The following is a 24,081-nucleotide window of genomic DNA, read 5'->3' as shown; positions in this document are numbered from 1 at the left end:
TTATCCGGGGGCGGGGAAAAGGCAGGACCAGGTAATGGGGACTAATGGGGAAGCTCTGGGGGAGTGACGAGGGGTAGAGGCCAACAGCCAACTGGGGAATCCAAAGTGGGATAGATTAACAGAACAATGCATCCTGGCAGAAGCCTTTTTGGTCACCTTACCGTAAAGTGGTTCCTATGGTACTAGGGACTTGTCTTACTGAAAACTCTCTGTCCCTTGTAATGTATGTTCACCAGCCACCACAGTAGATGGCTACTGTGACTCTGTGGAAAGCCAGCCACCTCTAACTTAACTTTTTAGGCTTAGCTTTGTTGTGTGATGCAAACTGCTAGAGAGTGCTACACTGAGCTTTTGCGTAAACCCCTTTCCCAGACCACTGGGATCTGTGTCAGAGTTTTGCATTTCCACCTCCAGCTAACAAGAGTGAAGAAGGGATGTATTTTGGGTGCTCACCTCAAGGTAATCGCCAAAGGGATAGATATTAATAAGCCACTGGATAGATTCTTACCTGCTCAGTGCCTTCCAGGATCTCTCAGCAAGCCAAATGCCAAGCCGAGGTGGGAGGCCTCAATTAAATGTTCTGAGGGTAGATGGAAGGGTGCAGGAGGAAGGTGGTCTCTCCCACGATGCACAGCAGCTGCTTAATGCCAGACAGATTTCCACAGATTGAGAGGTCAGCTCAGATGTGTGAGAAAGAGAGGGAGAGTGAGGGCAAGAGTCATACATGTAGCTATTTACTCAGTGTCTACAAAAACTTCTATGGTCTTGGAGCTGGGCCCTGGATGTCTCTGGAAAAGGCATATTCACCAGCCGTGCTTTGTTTCCAGGATTTATTCAGGCTGAAATGCTGTGAAAATCACTGGCTTTTGCTGCAATGCAACCACACTTTGGCTGGGAAGTGGGGTCCGTATTTCTGAGACACTCTTTAAGGAGAAGAGGGAAGTTTTCAGTTTATGAGACACATTCTGCCACGAAGTTACAGGACATCATTTCTCACTGGAGTAGCAAAGGCACATACTGCTGTGCACTGAGGTCAGGATCTGGGTCCCCCACAAAGGTTCCCTTCCAAGGATGCCCTTTTTGGATGCTGGATGGTCTCAAGACATCAGTTTGATTACCCCCAGGTTCATGATTCATGATGGTCACTACTATTTTCATGAGATTGCTTGCTGATGACTAATACTGTGCTGATTTGCCCTGTACCACCAGCCAAATTGCAGTGCTTATCTTTTCCCCCCCGCATGGATTTTCTGAAATGTTCTGAGAAGCAGCTCCTGATACAACCAGCCACCAGAGAAAATTGCCCCAGCGTTAACCTTTGAGATAGGCTACATGACAAGCATCATTAATCAGAGTAAATAACAGCAAAAATATGGTATTTACTGGGATTTAGTTCACCAAAAGGAAAGGATAGTACAGTGTGCCACACCAGCTCATCTCTCCAGTGGCTGTAACACAGCACAGCTCTATAGGGTTTAGCAGATTTGTACCACAGAGCTTCACACAAGGTTTTGCTTCTCCTTTAAATTTCCCCTTCCAGAAGACTATTCCTTTTGGAAAAAAAGGAGAAAAAAAATAAAAGAAAGTCTCCTAGTCAGTGTCCAGGCAACTTCAAAGGATCAGAGCCAGGATTTACCCTGGGATAGTCAGAGATGGGGACCTGGGTCCTACTCCAGTGTGACTCTACAGCAGCCAGGGCAGCAGCAGCTTTGCTGGTACCTTCATAGTGCAGCTCTGCTGGTATCTTCATGGGCACCGGTCATGGGTGGTGGTGAGGGGCAAGTAATTAGGGGTGGTCTGTATTGGTTAGATTGAAAACGACTTGCTTGCAGTGACGAACACGACTGCTGATAGTGTCAGACTGCTGGGAGGGGCCCCTCTCCCTTCCAGCCAGGTAACACATTAATTGGGCTGTGTGGCTGTTGCAAGTGAAGTCACAAGTACGCATGCTGAGCACAGGCTGTGAGCTTGGTGACAGTGACATATGGGAGACAATTAAATAACTGCAGTTATGTCCAGGTTAGGGAGAGAACTTTTGAACTGGATTTATACTGAATGTCTGGTGCACAGGTAGGCCCACAACCCGGGGTTAGGAATGACACACACCGACTTCCCTCTGTGTTTACAAGCTTATTGTTCACATCTGCCTGTGGATTTCAGACCCTGCCCTCGCCTTACAGAGCCCTCCCCATTCCCCGGCCAGAGCGGAGGTTTGTTCTTCAGTAAAGAGTTACTTGGTCTTTTGGCTTGATGTCTAAAGCCTGGATGTATAATTTCACCTCACCACGGTTTCTAAGCTCAGCTGTCTCCCTGGGCCATGCCCAGCTAGCTTTAATTCTCCTGCTGTAGGTGGATGGAATCAGCATTCAGGAATGATACAAAGTGACAAATCCGACTCTCCGTAATGAACAGCCCAAAGGCAATCAGCTCAGGTGTTAGAGTTTCACCTACTATGGAAAATGCAGGCTATTAGGGAGTGGCAGCAGGACATGTGGGAATGCTGCAGTGATAGACTAGGATGCTCCTGCCACATAAGAGCCAGCATGAAGGAGACCAGCCTGACCTCTTATCCTCCTCCCAGACATCTTGTTCTGAAGAGATGGGAGACAGAGCAGCTGGGAAAGGCAGAGGCTGCAGTGGTGGAAGGAGCCCTGCACCATTTTGTAGCTCCTTCCAGCAGTCCCAGCGGCCAAGCACTGCCTATTTTTAGTTCCCGAGGTAGCTGAAATACCACCGTGATGTTCATTAACGACAGCCCTGTCGGATGGGAACTGCAAGGCAGGGGAGTGGGGGGGCTGGTTGGCCTGTTTTGTTTTGCTTTATTTAATTGCTGGCTGCAGTAGAGAGGCAGAGCGTGGCAGGAGGCTCAGCTCCTCTCACCTCGGGAAAAGCAGGAGCAGCAGACCCGGGGGAGGCAGGCAGGCAAAAGTCAATCAGGCAGTATTTAAAAATCTACCTGCTGGGCCCAGGGGGAGTTGGAGATTTTAATGTCATTCCCAGCTTGAGACACAGCCTGGAGAGTGAGAAAAGAAAGGGATATCTTCTTTTCTTGGATCCTTAATTGCTTGTTAAATCATCTAACAAATGCCTGAACTCCTGGATGGCCCCATGATCCTTGACAGAGGAACTTCAACCTTGACAGGGGGAAGGAGTATCTTTAAAAGTACTCATTTCACCTGCTTTTTCTGGGTCTGTAAAACCAAGAGTTCAGTGGTTCACTGTGCAAAATAAAACTAAGTCTGGAATATTTTTATTACCATTCATCAGGAGCAATAAACTTTCCTTCGAGCTCTTCCCCTGTTTCAGCCAGCTAACTCTCAGTCTGCCCTGCAGGCAGGTGTCCATGCTGTGGGAGGGCAGCCTCTCCTGTCCCCAAAAGGGACCTCCAGTGACTGCAAAAAGAGCATGTACCAAAATAATCCCCTGCCCTACACGCTCAACCCCACTTCTGGCCCAGGCAGACTTAGAGATAACCACAGCCAGAGATGTCTGTGGCTGAGCACTCCCATTCTGCCCTGTCATTGCTGTTCATCTCTGTCTTCTGCTCAAACCCTCCTGTTCTGGGTCTTACTCACAGGGAACTGCCACAAGTCTCAGTAGTTGAAAAGGTGATGCAGCTGTTTCCCAGCACAGAAAATATGACGAATGTGCCATTCCCTCTGATGCTTTGCAGAAAGCAGCCTGCAGGTAAATCCACAAAACTCAGAAGAAGCCCAGACCCTGCCCATGACAGCTGGAGAGCTTAAAATGTGCTTTGCCATCACAGACAGATGGACAGATCTGTGACTTATACCTATAACCTCCCCAGTAGCCAACATAACATAGAAAGACATCCTTCTACCTGACTGGAAGCATGGATGCTTTTCCTGCATCACCCATGCACAAATAATGGGGCCAAGGCAGACCGCAGCCATTAGCGGGTTTTATGTCATTTAGAGTCTGTGAATAGAGCAGAACTGCAGCTCCAGCAGGGCAGGCAAACCATACAGATGATTTATGAATATTCACTCAGCTCACAAAGCACTCCAGGGCAGAAAACAAGCTTTTGAAATTAACTGAACTCTTAAAGGTTCTTCGTTTGTCTTGGCTTTGAGGTGTGAGTCACCAGTACTTTTTCTCCAAAATGAGCAGAGTCTGTACAGAGGGCCAGGAGGATTCCTGGGCACTAAAATATGAAGTTAAGTGCTCTGTGAGAAAGATTTTATGTTCATAAAGCCTTCAAAGCATAGAGTCCACCCCATTAAGCTTTATGGGATACAGTACTGATACATACAGTACTGAGACTTCTTCAGCCCATAAAGGCTGGATATTCAGGAGACCCGATGCTTTCATTGTGCACTGAAATCTCCAGCAGCTTCAGTCTCCAGTGCTTTCGGTTTGGTGCCCTGCAATTTTTCCACAATTTCAGTGTTCAGCAAAGAGGCTACAGAGTTTTGATCCTGACCATGCAGACCCTGTCATACACTTGTCATTCCCATCCATACAATAAGGTTATTGTGGTGCTCCTCAATGATGGCACTTCTAATTGTACCCAGCAAAGCATGGGCAGACCCTGCACTCCCTTCTCGAGATCTGTGTTTCTGGTCTGCACTTGATGGTTTAGATCAAACACCCTGGAAGGCAAAGATTTCCACCTGCATTTGGCCTAGAATGGGTTCAGTCTAGCATGCAAGAGACAAGGTAGTAAAACAAGGAGGTTGTCTTCACAAGTTTGCTGCACATACACAAGGAACAAGAGCTCTTCTTTTCCAATTAATTATAGCAATAGTAATTGGGTTTGTTTCAGCTCGTAGAAATATGAGACATTTTCAAAGCAATGAAAGATAAACTCTGCGGATTAGCCAACATCCCACGGGTTTCAGGAGTCTGTGGGTGGTGTGGGACATCCACTTCTTGCAAAGCAAGCAGAGGGGGTCATGAATTTGAGTGTCCTGCTTCACAAATGAGTGAAGCATCGACCACTGCGGACTGTTACTGTAGGGCTGAATTCAGCTAGTCAAAGGCTGTCTAGACATTCCCATCCTAAATCTGAGACACATTGCAGACCCAAGTTGTGTCAGAGCACTATCCTCCAGGAAAAGTTGCTGCCGCAGTGAATCTCACTTCTCACCAAAAAAGATTCCATCTGAAAATGGCCAGCTGGCCCTGCCCTCCCTGCCATGCTCCGTAACCATGTGAGATTGCTCTTCCTCTGAGTCACAGAGCACCACAGCCATCCAAGGTGGTCTGCATTAACATGAATTAGGCCTCGTAGCAGGGGCTCATAGCAAAGAACAAGAATTCAGGAAAAGCAATAAACCAGCATCTGGAAAAAATTGTTTCTGGAGTCTTTCTGCTGTTTTTTCTGATACAAAGCCCCCACTTCAGCAAGGTTCCACACTCAGTTAAAGCAGGCGTTGTTGCTAACAATTTTAAATATCCTTGTACATGTATGAATTTCTTTCTGTTCCTACGAAACTCCACACGTGCAGTGCAGACTGCTTTGTCTGCTGAATAGAAATACTTGTTGATGTGAGGCAGATTGCACAAACAACCTTTTTCCTTGTGATTTCCTTCCTCCATCCTCCTTTTGCCCTTTCAGCTGGATCACACAGTGTGGATGCTAAAGCCCCATCCCAAGAAACACAGCCTCTTTACTCCTGATGGTTTGGTGAACTGTTTCTGAAATCTCTGGCTCCAGATTCTGCCTTGAGCATCTATGTGACCTCTCGTTTCTTTCTTCTGCAGGCTGATGCCAAGATGGTCTGCGATGTCGTAAGTCGGATGGAGGACACAGAGCCCTTCTCTCCAGAGCTGCTGTCAGCTATGATGAGGCTCTGGGCAGACTCTGGGATCCAAGAATGCTTCAACCGGTCCCGGGAATACCAACTTAATGACTCAGCCCAATAGTGAGTATCCCTGTCCATAGTATTTCATGTTAACAAGCTGCATTTGGTTCTGTTAAAGTTTTAACTGGAGTGAATGACCTCATAGCAGTGGAACTGAATGTGTCTCTGCTTGCAGTCTGGGATGTATGTTATGTCACAGGCCACTGCAAGGCACAAAGGATCGGGCAGGACATTTCATGTCCCCTCTTGGCCAGTCTGGGGTCAGGTCTGTGACCCCAAGGCCAGGTTCCCAAACTGCTCCCAAATGGCTCAAGGTAGGTTTTTGCAAACATGGAGCGAATATAGGAGATCAACCTGCAGGCACAGCTGGTGGCTTCTTTGTCTATCTGACTGAGAACAGAAGGGTGCAGTCGCCTCCTTTGTACAGCAGTACAGCTCTTGGGTTTGCTTTTCAGGTAGTTGTGTGGTGTACTGATAGGTCAGCTGGGTTACAACCAAGGGTCGGGTTTTTTTACTTTTCCAGGGGCATTGAGTTACTTTTGTAATACAGTTGGTGGCTTCTCCACCATTAAGGCCCACATCCAGATGTCATTCAATGGTGATTGTCTGAATCCGTGGCTTTGGTTCACACTGTCATGAGGACAAGACATCTACACATAAATGGCTGCTGTGGCTCTGAAGAGACGTTGAGTGTCTCCCCAGTTTCAGTTCAGACTCCTTTGCAATGATAATTGATCCAAGTAATTTGCATCCACCTAGGCCAGGAGATGAAAGGTTTTCATCCCATAATTTCAATCACAGCATCTCTTGCAGTCAGGCAAATGTCCCCTGGCCCTGGACTGTGTCTTGGGCAAGAGTCAGCCAAAGGTGGTTAAGTATAAGCATAAGGAAGAAGCAGACACAGAGCAATCATTTCCCCAGTTGTACCCTTGAACCTTTTGGTAGTCAGGGAAATAGAGACTTCCCAATGGTGTCAGGGCAATGCTATGTCCATGCTTTTGGCTTTCACAATATCCCATATCAACAAGTTCACCAGCTGTTTCATGCAATTCTGGAGCTGCCTTTGCGTGTTTGGAGTGTTTGGCATCTCTGCTTAAGGTTTTCCTGGATATCTCTCAAAGCACGAACCCAGGCACTGGCGTGGCTGCTGGTTTTGTTCTGTGTGGTGGGCCTGGTGCTCCCAGCTGCACCAGCTGCTCCCATCCAAGCTGGCGGGGCAGCTGGGGAGCGCAGCTCTTGAGGTGCTGCAGCAGAAGGCAAGTGATGACACACCACTTGGCATTGATGGAAAACTGAATGGGAAACCTGCAGATGTGTGGTTGGTGACACAGCATCCTACCCAACCATGATCACACCTCAGAGATGATCCTGGCATTCTGCTGCCTTTTAATCAGTACTAGGTAGATAATGCTTTAATCTATATTTCATTGCCTGTACTAGCAAAATCAGCTTTCTCTCACCAGCAGATTTTTTCTTTTTTCTTTTTTTTCCTTTTTTTTTTCCCACAAAATAGGAGTATGACGGCATAAACATACCTTTAGAGATATAAATTATCTAAAATGCCAGTCCTAATTGCATTACAACCTTGTGGAAAATTCTTCAATTGTTTTAGAGCCAATTACCTTGAGGAAAGTATTTTGATTTTCCTTCCATGCAAGATAGCAGTTGAAAATAATAAGCAGAGCCCTCCCAATATGACCAGCTGCTGGGCAATTCATCAGCAAGAGCTCTGAAACCAACAAGCAGTTTCTAGACATCAACTGAAGAGGCTCTGTGCTGTAGTATTCACAGCAATTTCAATCTGGGGTTGCAGCCCAGCCAAATGAATTCTGGTGTCTCTGACAAAATCTCTTGCATCCAGATGAGAATGGATGACCCTCCTTGCCAGGAGAGTGCTGTGCTGCCTCTCTCCTTAGCTGCACTGTGAGTCGTGCTGTGGCTGGACACCATTTTTCTCTGGGCTAGGTTGGATGGGGAAACTGAAGATAATAAAGTCCTTCTCATTTACAGCCCTGCTGGTGTTTATGAGCCTCTGGTGGTTCCACCACTGGGAGCAGAGATGCTGTCACATGGCAGGGCACCATAACACATCCTGCTGCACCTCTAGGCCCTGGTGCTATCATAGGAGATGGTGGTGCAAGTGAGAGCTCAGCTGGCACTTATTCACGCCCAGTGAAAAGAGGCATATATTTTATTTAATCCTTCAATGCTTTGGGGTTGTTTACTTTTGCATGAGTGAAAGATTTGAGACAGTTTTAGATTTTTTTCCCACCCTGGGAAAAGGCTTATCTTTATTGACACTGATATTCGATTTAAAACACTAACAACTACAAAAAGTATTTTCATTAGGGCTGAGAAAAATAAATTCCAGACAAGAACTGAATTCTAAGTTCCCCAAAGTCTGAAAAACAGTGACAGGCAGTGCGCTGGACTAGCTTTTCATTTTAGGCTTCTTTTGGTGTTAAGCCATAGGGACTGGCGTTTTGCTGGCAGGAGGGAAGTTTCCTGCAGGAGTTGGAGACTGTGCTCTGTGGCTTCTCAGCATGTCACAAAGCCTGAAGGCACCAAGTGACCAAGTTATGTTGTGGCCAGCACAGGTGAATCCTTCGGGAGTGCTCCTGGCACTTGCCTTCACCCCAGAAACCACCCACCAAATGCCCTGAATGCTTTTCAGAACCTCCCCCCACTGCTTGGCTGTTTCTAAGGAACCACCACCTGGGCTTCTCTGAGTCAGTGCTGCTGTTGTCCTTAATTGCTCTTCCAGTGCTTTACCTTGAGTTTTTTTAAATAGCTGGAACAACAGGCCTTCTGTTGCAGCCCCTGGGAGACCAAGTCACAGGTTAATCAACAGCCTGCAAGGGTCGACAGCATGGCCTTACTAGTCTGTCATCAATTTCACTAAAAATAAGTTTAATCTTTTGTGTTAGACTAAACAAGAAGTGAGTAGTAGCTCCCTTCTACCAAAGATAGGCCAGAGCACATTGCTTTCTAGCCTCTGATACATGCAAATGGTGTGGACTTCCTGAAAAGCTTTGTTTCTTTTAGGCTCTAAAGACAGCCTGTCCTTAGCAAGGATTTCGTCGCTCCTGCAGAGGAGTAGTAGAAAAGAGCACTTTTGCAAAGAAAAAACATGACTGAGGAAAAGGAACGGTTCTGTAATGGACCCCCTGTGTCTTGGACTGCAAAAAGCAAAACTGTAAGGAAGGCAAGACAAGAGTAAGATGTAGCAATTGGTTTCATCCTTTTTTGTTACTGCATTTTTCGTAGTTCCCTAAGGCAAATTTACGGGTGGGTTGCATTCCACATTCCTAATATCTTGATTATGTTTTTATTCCTACTTTGTCTCCTCTTCCTTTCTTGTCTTTATGCCTAGGAGCTAAATCTACCTCTGATCATCAAAGAGTCTGGGCATTGCTGATGTCTTTTTCTTCTCCAGCCAGTTTTTGTCTGTGGAAGCACATCTGTGACCCACATTTTGCTTTCAAAATCAGCAAAATAGAGGTTTCCAGCTGGTTTCCTTAATCTCCTACTTTTGTTCAGATTTTAAAATTGTCTTGTGTTTCCTAGCCTCAAGTTCCTAACTAGGCTGGTCAGTGGAGTGCAGCACATAGGGCAAGTCTGATCTTAACCACCCAGGGATGGGGACCTGCTTTGAACAGCCTCCAAATTTCAGGGGGGAAATGGAGCAGACAGAGCATCCACACAAGCACTGGTTTTCTGTGTGCATCTCCAAACAGGAACAGGCCCTGCAAGATGTGTAGGCAGAAACAGTTTGCAAGTACACAGACACAAAAAAGCCAGAATCTATCTCAAGTTCTTCTCCTCCTGCTTCCAAGTACTTTGAAAGATCGTTTGATAATGCCAGGGCTGTGAAACTACCGTGAAAATGTAAAATATTTTAGGCCTGCATCCAACCCATCCATCTTCACACATATCAGAGGTGTCAGGGCTAGGAAGCCTGTTGCCTTTGGCTCCCTCCATCAGGAGCCAAGGGAGAGAGAGATGCCTCTGAAGAGGGATACAGACCTCACTGCTCAGTGGAGAAAGAGAGATGCAATAGTGTTTGTTGCTCTACCACAGCTAACCACAGCACTGACATCTCAAGTCTGTGCCAAATACCAAGCCCAAGCTGGACAACATTTTGGTTATTCCATCTTCAAGAACCGGTCTGGCAGTGCCTTACAGAAAAAAGCACCAGACTCAGAATAAAATACTGCAGTGCCTTTCTTCTCCCCCCATCTTGTGTGGGACTGTTTTCTGATCTATTTTCCTTGCAAAAGAATTGTCTTTGCATGATGCTATCACCTTCCCTACTGATACTGCATCCCACGTGCCAACACACACTTTGCATCAAAAAAGCAGTTAAGAAAGTAGAGCCAGATGTTGTTGTGATGTGGTGAATGGCTTCCAGATTGAGCCCTGACAAGGCAGCATTGGAACAGACTGCCCAGAGATGCTGTAAAATCTCCATCCTTGGAAGTGCTCAACAGCGAGCCACCTGAGCTAACTTTCAAACTGAATTTAACTTTGAAGTTGGTCCTGCTTTGAACAGGGGGATGGGCCAGATGAACTCCAGAGGTCCAACCCACACTGGCACTCTCGGGTTTGTTTTTTTTTCCCTTCACTCTTTCTCTGATAACACTTGTTTTAAAAGAGAGAAAGAGTCTTCAAGGTTTGCTGCAGTTTCCTGTGTCTAGTCATGCAGGACCATGCAGCTCTATGATAATGTCCACGTACCACAAGTCCCATGGTCTAAACATTTACCTTGCTGACTTCACCAGCAAGGCAAACATTTAGACCATGGGACTTGTGGGACTTGGGTATTATGCACAACGGTCAGGATATGATCCATTTTAATGAGCTGCAATTGTTTCTGGCACGCTAAGACTGAAGAAAGAAAAATTATAGGTCAAGGTTTTGCATTAATATTCCCGTCAGGTGGGTAGATTCCATTTTCTCATCACAGCTTTTGCATTAGAATATGGTTTTCTGCACACCCATCTTACTCGCGCCTGTCACTTGCGCTCCTTTGCATTTAATTGGAGGCAGCAGCAGCATAAATGGAACCATCCAATTAATTGGGATGACTTGCATTGCACTGTTTATTGAACAATCCACCTTTGTGTCTTGGAGCCCAATAAAGCAGAAAGGAAAAATACATCACAAGTGTAGCGGTAGGTACATTTGTCTGAATTTATGGTTTAATTTACCCCAGTAAGTAAATATGCCCGCCAACTCTGAATAATCAAGTTCCCCCTACGACAAACAAAACAAAGCAGTCCATAAAGGCCAGAGCTGGTTGACTGGAATGACCAACCTTGCTCCATTCCCACAAATGAGATGCAAATCTATTTCCAGGGAGGAGCAGCTCTGCAACATCTGCTGGTACTGGCTCTGGAGTGGGGCTGTTTCTTGTCAGTGCAAGGTGAGGGAGACACAGGCAATCTGAGCTTCGGCCTGTTATAGTCTAGCAGGGCTTGGGTTTGGGAGAGGTCTTAGGTTTCATTATTATCGTCATAAATTAAGGAATTGCTATTGTTGTATGGCTTCACCTAGGGCTGAGTGTGAGATGGAGGAAAAGCACAATAGGAAAGACACTGTTTTTTAAATCAGCTGGATGTTTTCCAGGATCTCCCCATCAGTCTTCATCCACCCGGAACGCCCAATTTCACCAAAATTGGGTACAAACTCTCCAGGGGCTGTCTCTGTTGGCCCAAAGCAGAGTGATGCTCCCCTTCCTATCCCACCAAATGCTGACAGGAGAGCTTCTTTGGCAGAAAACTCACAGGCAGAGGTCTGCAGGACTCTGCATAACACAGCCTCATCATAAGACATTGGAACTCATTATAGTGCCCATCCCACTTGGGCCCTCTCAGACCCCAGGGCAGAGGGAGAGCTCCACCAGACCCACTTTCTTTTGGGCTCTGAAGAGACCAGGAGATACAGACTGCCCTGCAAGGAGGAGCAGAGAAGCTATTCTGTAGTAGCTCATTCCATGATAGGTAGTTCATTCCTTGAGGACAAAGGCGTAGCAGTACCTGCCACCTCCCTGCCATTTTTCATTCTGTGTTGCATCGTAACAGTGGTGTCTTTGGCCTGGGATTAGTAAAATCTTGACATCTTGACTAAATAAATTGGTATTTAATGAGACACAATTAAATGGGCTTATCATATCAGGGCTGTCCCCATTTTGGCAAAGCTCACACCCAAAAGGGTAGGAGCTGAGGTAGTTCACACTGCCTGGAGGAGGAGACACTGCAAGAACTTGGAAACTATTTCTTCTCCTTTCACATTTTGCTTAGTGACAAGGAGCAGCCAGCACCATCTATAAACACAGCACAGGGCATCCCCCCAAGGAAACCTGCTGAACTGTAGTCCTGCACCCCGGATAATCTGTTCTCATCTCTGACTGACAGACCCAACAGGAATTTCTTCCTGCCTTGTGAAGGGCTGTGGGTGACAGATTCGGCGCAGAAAGATTTGACTTTTTTTGGCTCAGTATTTGTGTATTTTTAGGCTGAAATGTCCTTATGAAACCAGCTGGAGCTGGCAGGCTGCCACCAAGGGTTGGGGTTGTTTTTTTTGTTCTGTTCAGTTTGTTTTTTCACTGCTGCCCCTATTGCTGGCTGCAGCCCCCTTCTCCCACCAGCTCCGCCCTTCCACAGGCAGCACTCACACCCTGCAGTGAGCCCCTCACTGTCTCTCCCCCCTTTCACCCCAGCCTCCTCCTCACACCAGGGCATGGCAGTGCTGGGATGCAGCTTCACAGCCAGGCAGTCCAAACTCTCCTGGGAACCTGCAGCCCCTGCTCCTCCTCCCCTGCAGCCAAGGAACCCAAGCTTCCCTCTCCCTTTCTGCACCTTGAGGTTTGATGTACCATGCACCCCCAGCTCCACCATCGCAGCCTGCCCTGCAAGACAAACAGCATCACTCACACAGGCTGAGGGCAGGAGATGGGGTATCCCCTGCGAGGTGCACCAGAGAGGCTCTCAGGGCATCCTATTACTTCTAGAAGATCCCTAGGGAACTGGATAGCTCTGGCAAAGCATATGTCCCCCCATGTGTGTGATTCCTGCTTTATGCCAGCTAGTCAGCACCCAGCTCTGTGCACCGGGGGCTCTGAGCCCTGTCCCCCAGCAACGTGTGTGACCACGTGGGGGCCATCCGGCTGCTCTCAGCCCCCTGATTCTGCAGTGTGTCTGCAGGAAAATCTGTCAGGAGACCACCATGCTGAGGCTCTTCACACGGCTGGCGTCAGGTCTGGCACCATCTGTGATGCTGGGAGGTGAGCATGTCGGTGGCGTGTGGTTTCCTGATGTATTTGCTATCCGTTTGAAACCTTAAATGGCAAAGAATGGCAGGAACGCAGGAATTTCTTTGTAGCCAGGCTCCAGGATGGAGCAAGCTGTCTTCCACACAGGTCTGCAGGCACCAGCGGTGGTGGTATGAGGGGGAGATGCTGCACAGCTGCCTGTACCCTCCCCCCCTCCCCCCCCCCAAAATTCTATCCCAGAAAGCATCCCAGTTTGGAAGGAAAAGTTGAAAAAGGACTTTGCTGCAGTCCAGGGAGCATGTAGCAGCACATTGGGAGCTCTGGGGCAGAGCTGCCTGCACCAGCCATGGGGTGAACAGCGCAGGCAGAGCCACTCCAGGCCAGGACAAGCCCTACCAAGCAGGACAGATCAGCTCTGTGTGCTCAGGATGCAGTTATCTTCCTTTCCTCCTCCTTCACAGTTTCCAATTCCTCCATGGATCATCCCATTCCCCATCCTGCCCCTGCTCAGGGCACACCCTGTGCCAGAGTGGTGCAATTCATCAGGCCCCATGGTGCAGGAGACCTCCAAAAGCTTTTGAGTGACTGCTAGAGGTGTGCAGCTGCTGCCACTCATTTCCCCCACCCCCTCTTGGGGACCAGACAGTGCACACACATGCACCCTTCCCACTAGAAGAATGCAGCATTCCCATGCTCAGGTTAGGAGTTTTATCCAAAATCCATCTTTAAGGTTAGGAGTTAAATCCAAAACCAATCACAAGCTTAGCTAAAACTCCCTGTTTTTCAGAATTATGTATTAAGACAACCATTGGAAAATTGCTTTTATCTGCTGCTTCCTAAACCCTCTGGCTTGTACTTTAAAGCCTTTTGTCTGTGAACAGGAGAGCTGGAAAGCCCTTTTTTATTTCCTTAAGCAAATAGCCCATCTAATATCCAGCCTTGAGGGGCTTGAGAGAACAAAAATGAAGGGAAAAAAAAAAGGATGTAGCAAACATTGTGACACGACGTAAAAACACAAGATCACAGGACTCAGCAATGATGGGTTTGAAGCACCAGATCTGTGCCCATGAAGCCTCTGCTAGGAAGGCAGAGCTCCCCAGCCCCCTGGGAGCCCATGGTGCCTGTCAGCCAGCAGGCTGAAGCTCCTTGTCTTGGGTCCCCAGTGGGGACAGTAACACGCTGCTGTTTATGAGCTGCTGACGTCCACGGTGGCGAGAGCAGCAGAGGCAGCAGCAGAGCAAGGCAGGAGCTGGTGGGGCTGGGCAGGCAGAGCATGGCAGTGGGGCTGGGAGAGCCCCATGGGAGCAGAGTCCCAGCACCTGGCCAAGATGGTTCTGTGGGCTGGGATTCGCTGTGTGGAGCTCAAGGCACTGATTCTTTCACAGACTAATTGATACAATAGCTCTAATTAGCCCTGGAGCGAACAGCACTTCGTGTCTTGCTTATCCAGGCCCTGTGCTGAGCCAACATTCAACCCCAAGCCATCAAGCTGCATTTTCCATGGGAAGAGGGGAAATATGGGGTTCTTTCTCCAGGACTCAGCAGCATGGCCACGTGTTTGGACATGGCCAGTGCCATGTGTGTGGCATGTAAAGGGAGTGTCTTAGGAGAAAGCTGGTACCGGGGCCATTTAGGTGCAAGTGGCGAGGGAGCTGTGCTTTTCCTTGGGATTTCAGTGCAGCCCTTTGGAGACAGGCACTCCAGGGCTGGGTCAGTGCCAGGGGTGGCCTTCCTGCCTCCTCTCTCTCTTCGAAACCTGACAAGGGGTTTGTTTGTACCTGTTTTTCCCCAGAGCACACACAAATGAGACTACCATTGATTTGGACAGAAGAACTGAAGGCAGACAAATGTGATGCTGCCACAGCACTGCTCCATAGAAGCTGGGCATGAGCCCCATCAGCATAGGGGGCCTAATACACTGCAGATAGATTTTTGACCTTTTCCTATAATTTTTTCCTAAAAAACACACTAGTTGGGACTAGCTAGTGCTAGATTCATATCAGTCCATTCATCTGCACCTTTTACACTATTACAGTAAAAATAACAGAGACTGTCTATGAACTATTGTTTCATCTTCCCCATATATGTTCCTTGCCTTCAGACCACTGACATATTGCACAGATCCAAACCCAAAACTCCTGTATTGTCAGTCCACCCAGAAAACCCTGTAAGTCCCCCACCTGCCTCTCCCCCTGCCCAGCTCAGGCTCTCAGGGTATTCCTGCAGGGGCTGTCAGGGACAGGCACACACTCACTCTGCTTTGTGGGCACAGGCTCTGGGCAGGGTTGCTTAGTTTGCTCGTGACAGCAGAAGGAGGCTGGAGAACACAAGTGAACACCCATCCTTGTGCCAAAATCCTCATGCTTACAACCTTCCCCACCTCCAATATGTTTAATGTATTTGAATGCTTGAGTGCCTGGAGAAGGGACCTCCTCAAAGGTCCCTGGTCACCTGAGACTCTCCTGAGACTGAATTTATTAGGGAAAAAAAGAGGAGAAATGGTTCTGAGCCTAGATTTTAGGCAGCACCTGCTCCATGCTGCTGAGAGGGGAAGGAAGAAATACAGGGGAGAGGGAAGCCAGGCACAAACCACACCATGAAGCCATGCCAAGGAAGTGTCAGCTCTGGTTTTGGTGGTTAGTCCAAGTCTTTTGCTGGGGATTTACAATGCACTTTGTGTCATGGTAACCCCTTCTTTACTGGGCTACATTGTCACCCCAATGCTGAGCAGCACGTTTTCTTGGACCAGCACTGAAAAGAAATTTAGTGCTCTAAAATTGCAAGCCTGGTCCATGAAACACCATGTGAGAGCCATCACTGTAGCTCTGAAGCTTTTACAGCACTTTCAATGGTATAAATCAATCCCTCAATATTGCTGTTGGTATGTAAGGTTTGGCAATAGCATAAGAACCATTTCCAAATCCTCCTTCAGGAAAACACCAGCCAGTACATCCTACTGAGCATCATTAATGTCAGTTTAAACATTTGCAGTTAAACAGATCCACAGTGTTGCAGTCCCCAACATGAGAAATACTGCACCAGCGTGCTGAGCAGTGAGGCCAAATCTGCCATGGGCAGGAATAGGAGAAAGAAAGAGACAAGAGGTGGCTGATGCTAGTTAGCAGATGCTGAGAGCTGGGAATCCATAATGGAGTCCAGGCAAAAGCCTTTGTTCAAATTAAACTAATGTTAAAGTAACAACTTCACATGAAGAAATCCTCAGGGGGCCTTCTCGTTGAACAAAAATGCATAAACAAAGAAATGACACAAATGCAAAAGTTACAAACAAATTCAGGAAAAAAAGCTGCACATTTCTGCCCAGGAGCTCAACTACCTATACCCGGGCCAGGGGATCACACTTGGGGATGGAAGAGCCTCTTTCCCACACGTGATAAAGAGCTGCATCTCCTGATGCACAGTCTTGATCCAGTCCCACCTGCATGCAGGGCTGGCAGTGCAAGGTGTAGGATTAGCACCCTCTGTGAAGTCCCAGCGTGGGACCCCCTGGCTTGTCAGGACATCCTGTGACAGTGAGGAGCAAGCAGCTTTGCTCCATGGAAGGGGAGACCTCCTATATGAACATATAACTCACATCAACAGGGAAAGCCTGAAGAAACATTGGACAAAATCCAGTTTCTTTCTTTCTTTACACATGCTACCTTGCCTCTGCTGCCACATGTTCCCATAACAACAGTGCCACATTACGCACCTCCGTGGTTTGGGCTGCAGTCTCCCAGCTGCTCCCTTTGTACCACGGTGTGACACGTCACGCTGGCTCCCTGCCTGTGCACGCCAGGCCTGGGCACATGGGATATGCCTGCTCCGTGGCCCCTTTCTCTGCAATGCTTCTTCTTTTTCCTTACTTATGCCTTAAATCCCGTCACTCCAGTCCTCAGCCCTAGGGGCAAGTGGGTCATGCAGTGAGCATGTGAAGAAGACCCCACAAGAAAAATATTTATGGGGATGCAAAGGAAAGGGGACAAGCAACAGTGTAGATATGACCCAGATCCATCCTGCAGCCTCACCCTGTATGGACCTAAGGAGACATTCCTGGGATTCAGGAGGTTATTTCTATTTTCACTTTGCAGTGGGAGCCAAAAAACCTCTGTATTTTGAGAAGCTTCAAACATTGATTGGATACGGCTGATCCTTCCATCAGCTGGTGCAGTGCCACCAGATGAAATAAATCTTGCATGCATCTGTAATTACTGCTTAGCTTGTGTTTAAGTGCTGTGTCATTGATCTGCAGAACTCATCAAAATCCATAAAGGAATGCATGAAATTACATTGGATGGAGCAGAAAGGTACATGACAACATCCATTTTCAGCCTTGTTTGTTCACCAAAGAAAAAGAAGAAAGCGTTTATTTATCTCCATTCAAATTCTTGGGTTAACTTGTGATTTAATCATCAATTGTAACACCATTTTATCAGCTCTTTTTGTAGGGAATATATTTCTTTCTTATAGTAGGCCTTAATATAATACGTTCAGTTTCTACCAGCCTTGCAGTACCTGCCCCTAAGTGGGCAAAATCTCTATTAAAAGCATGGAAGAATATTGCTTGAGGGTTATAAAACTCAGTATGGAAAGGTCTTGTGGTCAAAGCTTCTGACTGCACTTTAGGGAACCCATAGTGACTTCCAAGTCCCACCACAGACTTCCCATCATGTCCTCAGGAAAATCATCTACCCCCTTAATACTTCTATTCCTCCTAAAGCAAGCGTGATTAATAGTATTTCCCTGCTCCAGTGGGAGGCTGGGAGGACACATCAGTCGGCTCAGAAAGAGCTGAGGTGCTCCAGCAGCAGGGAGCAGGGGCAGTGCTTTGCTAACCAGCCATCTGCTCGAGGTGCTCTCCTCCCCTCCTGCAGCCAAGAGGAAGCACACCAAAGGCATTTATTGGCAATAAAGCCCACGACTTCTGGAAGAACTCCTGATGTTTTTCAGACCTAATGTCTCTCTGGCCCAGCTCCATCCTCCCACTGGAACTGAAGTGCTCCTGGGTCAATTCAAACTTCTCCCACAAGCACTCTCCCACCAGGTACTCCTGGTCCGCCCACCTTGTTTACTGCAGCACCTTGGCCCATGGCGTGCCATAAGCATGTGTCATGAGCACAGGGGTAGCCCACTCCTGCAGACACCTGGGAGCGACCCAAACCTCTGTCTGGAGGATGCAGGAGCCTAACCCCAGCGGTGGGTGTGTGGTGACAGGAGACTATGGTAATAGACCTCTGAGGTTGCTTGTGCCAGTAGAAGAGGGAGAAAGGAAAAATGGGGGGCCAGCAGGTGACAGCCTTTCCTGGTGAGAACAATCAAGCTATTTTGGTATATGATAAACAAATCCTCTCCTGACAATGATTCGGTTGAACATTTTCTGAAGGGATGAGAAACGCCATGAATTTTCCCTTACGTGTCTCTGCTTCTGGATCAGCCTGGACTGAAACCAAAATGCTGCAATACCACAAGCAAAGCTGTTCTCGAAGGAGCCTCAGCCTGACAGCTGCTGAGAAGGACCAGAAAGTCCATTTGCGTAGCACAGATTTTACATGCCCAAGAGATCCACCTATGTCTGGGATAACTAAGATATTTTTAGTGTGCAGCCAAGGGTAAAATTTCCAGGTTTCGCTTTTGCTACCTATGAATCACATTTGTCCATGGCAGAGCACTGGCTGATTTTGGTACCCAGCGTTTTTGGCAGGGATGCTTAAATGACATTTGAAAGCAGAAATCCCCATAGCTTGCTAATAGATCAGGAAAATGGACAAATGAGAAAATCCAGAGATACAATTCCCACTCCATGACCAGCAGTGCATCTTCCTCAGCAGGGTGAGTGGATAAATGAGGCCCCTGATTGAAGTCAGCTCCCGACAGACCTATCCCACTCCTCGTAATTGCACCGTCATCCAGCCATGGGCATCCTCCAGCTTCTTGATACGAGAACACAGATCTCATTAAGTGATGCTTTCCTTCGCAGCGTTAGATCTAAATCCCTCACCAGTGCTATCCCTGCTGCCAACAGACACTGAGCACTACAAAACACTGCAGCTATATCTAATTTTTTTCTCCCAGCTTAGAAACGGAGATATTAATGCTGCTTCACCAACAAGTGTGTAAATAGATGTCCCAGGCCTTTGTGTACACCCTGATGAATATCTCTGGCCAGCGGCTGATCAAAAGGTTAAAGTCTGTGGGACTGGTTTCATCTGTGGTCCCAGCTGTCTGCTTTCCAGGGCTGGAGTAATTCTGCGTAATTAGCTCATTTGTCCTTGGGGCCAAATTGAATCGTCTGCTGTGCAATGCAAGGAGCACTGGGGTGAGTGATCCTTCGTGCCTGTGCTGGTGTGCTCACTGGGGGCTGTGCATGCAGCAAACTGGATTCGTTGATTTGTCTCCCTTGTTAGGGCTCAGCAGATGCTTGTGAATGCATCAGGGGCCCCACTGCAGCACGGGGCCTGCATTCTGTGAGCAAGACTCCTTCCCAGAACAAGCCCTTCATTATCCCAAACTCCCCGGGGCTTATTTTTAGCCCCTCCTTTTCTTTCCTTCCTTCTTTTTACAGTATAGAAAACCATCAGCTCCACTGTCAGCAGGCTTATAACAGCAGTCCTGGAGCAAAGCAAAAAAAGCTTCAAGCCCACTGACTCTTGCATAAAGGTTTAGGCACAGATCCTGCTCATTTCCAGGGTTCCAGGTCCCACCATTCCTCATCCCTTTCCCAGCTCAGCTACTGTCCTTCAGAGCTGGGTGTCAGAAAGAAGCAGAGATGTAAAGCAGAGGCAAGGCTGGAGCTTTGAGCTTTCCTCTGCTTCAGCCGAAGTTCGATCAGTGCCTGCGTCTGCCCTGCTGTGCAGAGGACACCTGCGTGCAGGGCCACCAGGAGCAAAGACCTTGCACAGCCTGAGCCATGCGTCATCCCGGGCTTACGCAGAGCCACTGGACAGACACAGCCAGCCCCTGTAAAAATCCTTTGCTCATAAAACAAATTGCCTTGTGGTCAGCAGCTCTGCGCTAAACAACAATTTAAATCACAGACTTTATATAAAACAGTGGCATTGCCCAGATGAGGACACTGCTAAAAGGGGTCTCAGCATTGTTGGTGGACTGTGGTCACCAAATGTGCCCCATGGAGCAGCCCCGGGGATGTGGCATTACACTGCCTGGTTCTCCAAGAAGCATCGGATTCAGTGACCATAAAACAGATGGTCACTTGTAGAACAAGGCAGCTATGGCTCTCTCCTTTCTCCATCTCAGGTAGGATTTGGGAGATGAGGAAAACCCCTTCCTATGTGACGAAAGGCTCCAAAGTGCTTCTGTGCAGTAATGTCTTGGTAGCAGAGTAAAGATGCTCCCCATCAGATGTTGTGGAGGTCTCAGAGATGTCTACAGAGAAACAAGTGGAGGATAGAGCGGAGAGAGGACAGCTGTTCCCATTCAAAGATTAACAAAGTTAAACTCTAACATGGCAGTTTAAAAACCAGAAAGAGCCAGTTTGTTCACAGACAGGGTAGCTGAGCTTGGAAATTCCTTGCTGCAGATGTGGTTGTTAGAAGTTTAAATTGCTGCAAAAATTGCCTAGACAAATTTCTGGAAGAAAAATCATTGAGGGGTAATAAATATAAAGATATCACACTTCTCTTTGAAACTCTGTTATCCATATGAAATACTGGAGGCTGGGAAATCTGAATACTGCATACTTGCTCTGTATTCGTACTTTTCTCTTAACATCTGCTCTTGGACACTAGCTAAGCTAGGTGAGTCATTGGTCTGACCCAGACGCATTGTTTTTCTATTTTGTAAGGGCTCCTATATGTCAAAAAAAAAAAATCTTTTATCATCCCCTCTTGCATCCCATCGAATTTTCAAGCTTCAATGCAGAAAGATGAGTCCACATCTCCTCTCCCAGGGCCCCTCCAAAATCCTTTCTGGGTGAGTTGCTCATGCTTGCTTTTCCTCCAAAACCCACCTCACCTCCAGCCAGAGCTCTCTGGTCACAAACTCAGACCATAACACAGTGGCCTTTAATTCCAGCAGTAAGGAGTTGGCCAAACTGCCACCTGCAAGCAAAGCCAGCCAGCACTTAGACCTGGAGACCCCTCATGTCCTCAAGTACCTTTGTTACACGGCTGCTATTTAGTGACTCTGCTCATCCACATGTGATGCTAAAAATTATTCTGGATCCAGTCATGCCTTGGAAAACTGCAAGTCTAACTAGGACAGCTAAACTCCAACCTGCTTTTATTCACTCCTCCTGCCTATCATTAGTATTAGTATCAACTTGTCAAGTTGATCTTGATGTACAAGCCCTGTACAGCCTTGCTTCGGTGCAGGGCTAAAAAAATAAAAAATGCATCTCAACTCAGCATCTTTTTTGTCAAGATTTGGCACCTTCCTTTAATGGCAGGGACCATTCCTTTAATGGCAGGACCACATCAGGGAAGAGTGATGAAAACCCCTGGGATCCAGCAAGATTCTTTCAGGAAAGTAACCCCAGTAATCCCTGAGCCTGGTGACCATCACTCCAGCTGTTAGCAGCCTACAAAGAAGCAGGCACCAGAAGTGACCTGTCACTGGTTGGATTTAGTTAGGGGAAGGAAGTTGGGGAGTTTTCATGCTGGTATCTCATCTGATTGGACCTGAGATGAGATGTATCATTAGGAGCAGCAGCAAGACAGCAGAGCTTGCCATGTAATTCATGTGATTGCCATGGAGGCAGGGCTGGCTGATGGAGGAACACAGCCAGAAACACCAAATGCATAACCCGAAGTCCAGGAGCAAATTCCCAAGACCTTCCTTCTCTAGGCTGGACTGAGAAAACACCAGATAATGTTCTTGCCCTCTTAGCTGAGTTACTTATCGTCTAAGGTCTTTTCCCTGCTTGCCATAACCCACCTGGAAATGCCTCAGGAACAGTGTGTACCACCTTCTGGCTTTTCTTAGGAGGAGAGGAGGGTTCTGCACAGTCTCTGCCTTTAGACAGGTTTGATTCCTGAAGGGACACGATGCCACTGCTTGGCAACATTTCAAGCCTTTCATAACTGATGATTATTTAAGACACCTGTGACATCACCTCTATGTGTGCTGGATGGGTGCCGGATTCTGAGAGTGGGCTGTGCTTGATTTTCCCCTTTCCCTCAAATATAACAGCAGATATGACTGTACATAGTGTCTGCAGAAAAAAACTGTGGTGCCATGACCTCTGGATACTTGCCCAGCACCAGCTGCCCTGGGCAGCCAAACCAACCTGTATCACACCTTCAGGCAGCAGTGCCCACATGGTTTTGCTCTCTGGTAGGAGATACTACAGGAGTTTACTCTGCTGTTGTAGAGCCACTACTGACACTCCCTTAAACCCAGTGCTTATCCTCTGAACGCTTACTCTACAGTCACTAAATATTAAATGGTTTTAATGCTAAATATACATTGAACTGTGTGTTCATCATTGAAAGAAAGGAAGAAGATGAGGTGGAAGATAAGATCAGACACAGGTAGCCTTCCGTCCATGTGCAAGGAAGGAGTGCTCAGGTAGAGCCATCTTTACCTAAGCATTTAGATTTAGATTTAGATGAGGTGGATCCTACTTGTGACAACCTTGATTAAAAACTCAGTGTTTGCCAGGACACGGTGTTGGAGCTGCCCCTTGAGTGCCTCAGTACACGGAGTCCAAAATAACCCAGCAGTGACTCAGCTGCATGTGTTGACAAATGGGGATCTGCTTCCTCATCAAATACAACACAAGCCAACAAATCGAGGCTGGGGTGTCCCACACACACATGGCCTTTCCTTCATGGAAGAGACATGGCCAGAACTCAGGACAGCCGAGGTGGAGGAGCCACTGGGAAGATGCTGCTGTCTCCAGGCTTGCTGTCTTGAAGCTCCAGCTCCCACTCCCTGTAGACCTGCCCCAGACCAAGACCCAGCTGTGGCTGCTGCTGCACCGCAGCTCATTGAGCACTGAGGATGTGACCGTGGTATCAGCACAGTGTGACCACCTTGGGTGTGCACGGGGGGAGCTGGATGATGCAAAAAGACTGCAAAGGTGTCATGCTCAAGGCAAGGAAAAATCCAACAGACATTTAACTGTCCTATTGCCATGATGCTCAACAGACGTGAATGTCCGTCTGTGTAAGCTTTGCCACAGGTATCCAGCCTTGACCACAGCCTCCAACCTCAGCTGCACTTCTTCATCTAAGAAAGCAGCCAGTGGAGCTTTTGGCATAGGCAGCACAGTCCTGGGAGAAGGTTCCCATGGTAGCTGAGAGCCTGGGGAGGGGTCCCTGTGCACACACTGCACGAAGGCTGCTGCCGCTGAGCTGTTCCTGTGGGACACCTGGACAAAAGTTCCTTTTCTCCACGCAGTGTCTCTGGCATCAACAGTGCTGCTACCAGATGCTCTTGGAAACAGCAAACGAAGGGGCAATACAACTGTGTGTAGCTATTTACTATCAGCTAGCCTGTATAGAGCTCCTGCCTTTCTTAGCCTCTGTTCAATGATCTCCTCTCCCTGTATTTGTGAATTGCCATTTCCTCTGCATTTTGCTTTTAGCAGCATAACGTAGTTGGGCTTCACCTTCCTAAGCATGGTAAACTGAGTAACTCAGAAACCTGCAATCTGCTTCAAAACAAAGCATTTAAAATAAGATATAAGCAGTAATGGAGCTACTCGGCTCAGGAGCAGAAATGCTAGGGGGTTACTCATATACTCACAAACCTTCTCACCTTCCTTCAGCTTTTTTTAACCCCTGCAAACCCAGGGCAAAGCAGGCTGCAAGTAAGAGCTAATGTGTCATTTCAGATATGCTTCCACTCCAGCGTGCAAACCCTGGAGCTGGGAAATGGAAGAGCTCTGATGCCAGCACCGATGACTTGGAAGGGGGAGCCAAGCTCTCACTCCGCGGCCTCCAAAGTGCTCTTATTTCTGCTGGTTAAACAGATGCCAGCTTCTGAGGGGATTATGTGTCATAGAGCCTGTTGGCTGTGACA

At 47.6% G+C, this 24,081-nt stretch overlaps 1 protein-coding gene across 2 annotated transcripts in view; it reads left to right on the top strand.

Moving 5' to 3' along the window:
* The window catches only part of GNAO1 (G protein subunit alpha o1), a 145,624-nt gene that overhangs the window by 91,298 nt on the left and 30,245 nt on the right, over window positions 1-24,081 (top strand). For both annotated transcript variants that reach the window (XM_042027406.1, XM_042027407.1), the window contains exon 4: window positions 5,728-5,888. In XM_042027406.1, the coding sequence (XP_041883340.1) occupies window positions 5,728-5,888 (161 nt within the window). The remainder of the gene's footprint in view (window positions 1-5,727; window positions 5,889-24,081) is intronic.

Source organism: Corvus kubaryi, unplaced genomic scaffold (genome assembly GCF_017639235.1).
Source record: "Corvus kubaryi isolate FWS band 111438036 unplaced genomic scaffold, C.kubaryi_AGA036_p1.0 37300, whole genome shotgun sequence".
In the NCBI taxonomy this organism is placed as follows: Eukaryota; Metazoa; Chordata; class Aves; order Passeriformes; family Corvidae; genus Corvus; species Corvus kubaryi.
Note: the sequence above shows the minus strand (reverse complement) of the source record. Positions and strands in the feature narration are given on the sequence as shown.